Here is a 5,729-nt window from a genome sequence, read left to right on the forward strand (position 1 = left end):
AGAAGAAGGAGGAGAAGGAGAAGAAGAAGAAGAAGAAGAAGAAGAAGAAGAAGAAGAAGAAGAAGAAGAAGAAGAAGAAGAAGAAGAAGGAGGAGGAGGAGGAGGAGGAAAAAAGTTGAGTAGTGATGTGCTTTGAAATGTTCGTACTCTATTTGTGCAATGGTGTGGAAGCTTTGAGAAATTGAATTGATGGGTTCTCAGAAGCTCATGTCTTTCAAACGAATTCATAGGCTTGTGAATCCAATTCTTATTGTTCTCAGAGTGAAAATGACACCTGTTTCGGAGTTATAGGTAAGTGTATTTTCAAGCCGTTAAACAATAAAACTTTGTTATGTTTGAAATAATCGTACATGTGTCTATTTTCTGACCAGACGTCAGCAATATTATGGCAGCAATAGGCAATAGGTACTATTTAGGAAGGGGGCCGAGGGAGCCCGCCCCTTTCTCGAGCTTAATTTTTCTCTTTTACTGTAGGCAAAACTCCAAAAATTTGTAAGTATTTATTTATGTGCTACACAACAAACAAGGCCATGTGTGAATGTACGTATTTGATGAAGGAACACTTACCTATATTTGTCAATGTGATTTCTCAATATTTAGCCTTAAGATACCATGTTTTACTTACAGTAAGTATATTACACGATGCGCATTTCGATCATTGGATCATCATCAGGTGGGTATGTCAATATTTCACGAAAACACTAACGAAAAACACGTAAATCGGTAACATTTAACACTAAAACACGGGAAATAAAATAAAAAGCTGGTAATTTGAACCATTGTCAAAGTCGACTGAATTTTACGGTTATTGTTTTTATTTTGAAAAAAAAAACTAACCGTAAAATTCAGTCGACTTTGACAATGGTTCAAATTACCAGCTTTTTATTTTATTTCCCGTGTTTTAGTGTTAAATGTTACCGATTCGAAAAATTTTCGTTAGTGTTTTCGTGAAATATTGACATACCCACCTGATGATGATCCAATGATCGAAATGCGCATCGTGTAATATACTGTAAGTAAAACATGGTATCTTAAGGCTAAATATTGAGAAATCACATTGAATAAAGAACTGTGATGAAATTCATCACACAAAAACCTCAAAATTGGTTTCTGGTTTGATGTTTCCAGTTTTCACTTACCTTGGCCATTTTGTTGGCATCATTGACATCCTCTAGGAAGGGACCAATAGCTTTCTCACCCACCACTTTCATAGCAGTTCCTATGGCAACCATGGAATTTTCCCGGACAGTCGGATCTATGGAAGACAGAGAAGGTTTTAACTAGTGGAAGTGTCAGTGGACATTGGAAGAGGGACACGGGTAGTCCAGTCAGTGGTAAAGCGCGTATCATGCAAAAAGTCTCAGGTTCAATTATTTATCAGTCAACAAAAAATTGTACTCGTAATTTCATCAAGGAGAGCAATAGCGGTCCGCCCCGCCAAGTCAAGAAAGTTTGACAGCGTTACTAGAAATATTATACGCCACAGACCAAGTAGCCATTAGTTATAGAGGTTGCAAATATTTCAACTGGTTACACTTTAGTGTTCTTGTAGGATCTGTATGGGCAGCGCTACAAGAGATATTAGACACCTCAGACCAAGTAGCCATTTTTAGGTAGTTATAGAGGTTGCAAATATTTCAACTGGTTACACTTTAGTGTTCTTGTAGGATCTGTATGGGCAGCGCTACAAGAGATTTTAGACACCTCAGACCAAGTAGCCATTTTCAGGTAGTTATAGAATATAATATAGAATAGAGGTTGCAAATATTTCAGCGGATTACACTTTAGTATTCTCCCAGAATCTAAAGTAAAAAAAATAAATAAATAACTATCTCTCATCACACTTCTGGGCATGCTATGACACAGGCCACATGAGTCTTGTAGCAGTTCTTTGTTTTATTTATTTAAAAATCAATCAAATTTATCCTACTCTTACCTCCATCCACAGCATCTTCCTCGTCCTGAGCTACCTCGGCTTGTTTTGCCTGTTGAGATCTCAAATATCTAACCGGTACTGCTCGCTCTCCCTTCACCTTCTCGAACTCCGCTTCCAACTCTGTTACCTGGATGAGAAAGCAAATGATAGCACATTATCAGAATGGCACTCAAAAATTTATTTATTTATTTGTTCTTTCATATTTCCTCATACCAATAGAATTTCGAAAATATTGATCAGCAAATAAGTTATGGCCACGCATCAAACATACTTTCTGGCAGAGCAGAAAGAATACATAAAAGGGCCAAAGTGCACATTTTGATTTAATCATTCGATGGATTTTGTGAAAACAGTAGCTGTTGTTATGGTACACCATAATGGTAGCTCCAATTGAGAGCATCATAGAAGGAAAATAATACCGTAATGAATCACTCCTTTAAAAATGGCACATTTTGGACACACTGAAAAAAGTCCGGTATTTGTTCAGAAGTCACGTCAATGAAAAATTGCTATAAAAAGGAGCTGTTACAATTTGAGCAGGGACCAGTGTTATTATAGGGTTAGGTTAAACTCAAAAAATCTGGTGTGAACATCACACGACTTTCCTTATCCTATTGAATGATGCTTATTTGAGTGTTCTTGAGGGAGCTCTACCGTTCACCAAACTGAGAACCACTAAATATTATGAACTTTAAAAAATCTGTGTATGTAGTACAATCGAGGTAAGAACTTCGGTTTCCAATCCAATAATGTAGTTCTACATGGTAGTATCTAGGTTGCATTATTCAAATCTTCGTCCCACTAGTGTTTGAAGTTTTGAACCCTCTGATGCAGAATCACAGGATGTGTCTAAGCTCACATGAAAGAAAGAGGATGTAATTTACCTATCTATGTATTTCTTTTTTTTTACTGATTAAGGCAGGGTCCATACGGATTTAATCTTCTACAAGATGAGTTTTCAATGTTTTTATCGCGGATAAAATCGCTTGAGCGCCACAGGCGATAGCGGTCTGAAGGTTCGTCCACACTAGAGTCGACCGAAATCGATCAACATCGACTGAAACCCACGTAAAGTAGGGAAGCTTTAAGGTTTATTGTGTGGACGTGTTTAAGGCGATGTCGATCAACCGTGGTGTAGATTTGTAGAACTCTAGACTGTACACAAGTGAACCACCGCGCAACCCAGGCTAGAGGGCTAATCAGTCAATTAAGTCCTCGGGGACTGACGGACTTATGGAGAGAATACGAACAGAAGTCGTAGGAGGTCTAAAAACAAATTAACTTGGTGGAAGATTTGACTACGGGATTCTAATAATTAGAACACAGACAAACTTCTGGGATGGCTGGTTTTGTCCCATTCTATCATCTTTTACTTATTATTGCTTTAAATTGTTTTTTTTTTTTTTTTTTTTTTTTTTTTTTTTTTGTTTTTTCCTTCTTTTTTTTTCCTAGACTCGATGCCACGAACCGTGGTCTGGCCTTCTTCCCCGGGGCACGCGGGACCGTCACTGATTCTACCTCACGCCTCGCACCCGCAAACCACGCCCCTGATTCTCGACAACCGGTTGGTTGCCTTGACAACGCCTGCCCCGCAGCCTGTCCCTACTTCTAATCAGGATTGTAAACAGAGGCGGGGTGCCCAGCAGGAACGTACCATCGTTAGTAAATACATAGAATGAAATGCGCCACAGAATGAAATCACTTTTGGTCGAGGAGCTATGTAAATAGCTAAATCCTATGACTTTTTTCAGATTTCAGTCAAATTTTCACAATTTTTCATTACTACTGACTATTGAGGCCATTTTCAAAATTCGTGACTTTTCCCGGTTTTACAAAGGCGGGACAACATCCCGACTTTCAAAAATATGCAACCCTGACTACTCGTATAAGGAGTTGCCAGTTGAACATACATGTTAAAATGTGTGTGCGTTACCCGTTGTCCACTCAACCACTGATTTTTCTATATTTTTTTTTCTAGTTTTTTAAACATTTCTCTTTTCTTACCGTAATGCACACGTGATGGCATTGACACAGGCCGCAATGTTCTTGGGAGTCTTGTGGTCCAAACCCTTGATCAGTTCTTCCATTACAATATCTTGCTTCTCGATTTCTATATACATGAGGATAATCTGCAGGGAAAGGTCTTTGGTTTTGGCTTTGGGTGCCGCGATACATTTGTTCACGATGCCGCTGACTACTTCACCCACCGTCCTGAGGGAAGAAAATGTTTTGGTTAAGAGGAGAAAAACGCAATTTTATATTAAAATAAGTGAAAATAGATGCTATCATGCTCCCTTCAAAGAAGTCCCTTGTGGATGCTACCAACTAACCAACTGGATTTTACAGTGTCCGATATTTCATTGAGTACCATAGACTCGGAAGAACACGAGCACTACATTACCCCACTAGAGAACTTACTGAAGCTTTTCTCCCTGATAAAAAGTGTACCTCGAAAGCGTTACATTGCTTCAAAGCTCATTTTTGCTCCCAAAATGTCCGCCCCGGCTGGGATTCGAACCCAGCGCCCCCGGGGTTGAGAGTCAATGCTCTTAACCCAGGGAAAGGTCTTTGGTTTTGGCTTTGGGTGCCGCGATACATTTGTTCACAATGCCGCTGACTACTTCACCCACCGTCCTGAGGGAAAAAAAGGGGTCAATAGAGAGAAAATTATCTTAATATGAGTAAAAATAGATGCTATCATGCTCCCTTCAAAGAAGTCCTTTGTGGATGCTACCAACTAACCAACTGGATTTTACAGTGTCCAATATTTCATTGAGTACCATAGACTTGGAAGAACACGAGCACTACATTACCCCACTAGAACTTACTGAAGCTTTTCTCCCTGATATCGATGAAAAATCTTCTTCTTCCGTAGAAATTGGACAATCTACATATTACACAAAAAGAAAATATGGATCAACTACTTAAACGAATGTTGATTGTAATGCTAAATCAGCTATGCTACGGGTTGCCGGTTGACACATAAACAAGTTTTTCAGGAGAGAAAATAGGTCCAATTTACACAAAGCCTTTTGTCGTGAATTTCTTGATCAGACCCAGGAATCGAACCCGGAACCTTCACTTACCTTCCGGCCACAGCAGCATTTTCTACATAGGCCAGTGTGGCTTCCAATCCCTTCTCTTGAGCCACTGCATTGCTGTCAGTGACGAATTTCTTGATGAGTCCCAGGAACTTGTTGAATTCAGGCGATTTCTACCTTAGCTCATGGCCTTTACAATACAGCAATACACGAAGGTAAATAATGCAAGAATACCTATTCTCAGTAAAAAAAAATAATAATAATAAAAAAAAATATATATATCTGTGTGAACATCACACAACTTTCCTTATCCTATTGAATAATGCTTATTTGGGTGTTCTTCTATTGTAACTTTTACAATATCTCTAACCGTTTGGTCAGTGTACCTGAAAACCGCCAAAAAGCGGTCGAAAATCATCATGAAGCCGTAATATACCGCCAGCCGCAGCATCTTTAATCGAAAGTTTTGTGTTACATCTTTTTCACATTTGTGGACTACATATACCAAATTTCAAGTCTCTAGCTCATACCGTTCCGGAGATATTATTCAACTACACCGAAAACCGCCAAAAAGCGGCCAAAATAGCGCCAAGCGTTGCACCGATCTTAACCAAAAGTTTCGTGTCACATTCTTGTCGCATTTGACAGCTGCATACCAAATTTCAAGTCTCTAGCTCTTACCGTTCTCGAGAAATTTTGTTTACAGACAGACACACACACGGACCAATGGCTGAAACTTTGGATTTAGGCTC

The 5,729-nt window shown here is 39.1% G+C and overlaps 1 protein-coding gene across 1 annotated transcript in view; it reads right to left on the reverse strand.

Moving 5' to 3' along the window:
* The window catches only part of LOC113471943 (protein mini spindles-like), a gene marked incomplete at its 3' end in the record, with an annotated part of 8,381 nt that overhangs the window by 1,175 nt on the left and 1,477 nt on the right, over nt 1–5,729 (reverse strand). The window contains exons 2-6 of the mRNA XM_026831434.1: nt 5,023–5,150; nt 3,941–4,147; nt 3,460–3,637; nt 1,937–2,063; nt 1,140–1,255 (exon numbers count right to left, since the gene is read on the reverse strand). Of these exons, the coding sequence (XP_026687235.1) occupies nt 1,140–1,255; nt 1,937–2,063; nt 3,460–3,637; nt 3,941–4,147; nt 5,023–5,150 (756 nt within the window). The remainder of the gene's footprint in view (nt 1–1,139; nt 1,256–1,936; nt 2,064–3,459; nt 3,638–3,940; nt 4,148–5,022; nt 5,151–5,729) is intronic.

Source organism: Diaphorina citri, unplaced genomic scaffold (genome assembly GCF_000475195.1).
Source record: "Diaphorina citri unplaced genomic scaffold, Diaci psyllid genome assembly version 1.1 scaffold3344, whole genome shotgun sequence".
Classification (NCBI taxonomy): domain Eukaryota; kingdom Metazoa; phylum Arthropoda; class Insecta; order Hemiptera; family Psyllidae; genus Diaphorina; species Diaphorina citri.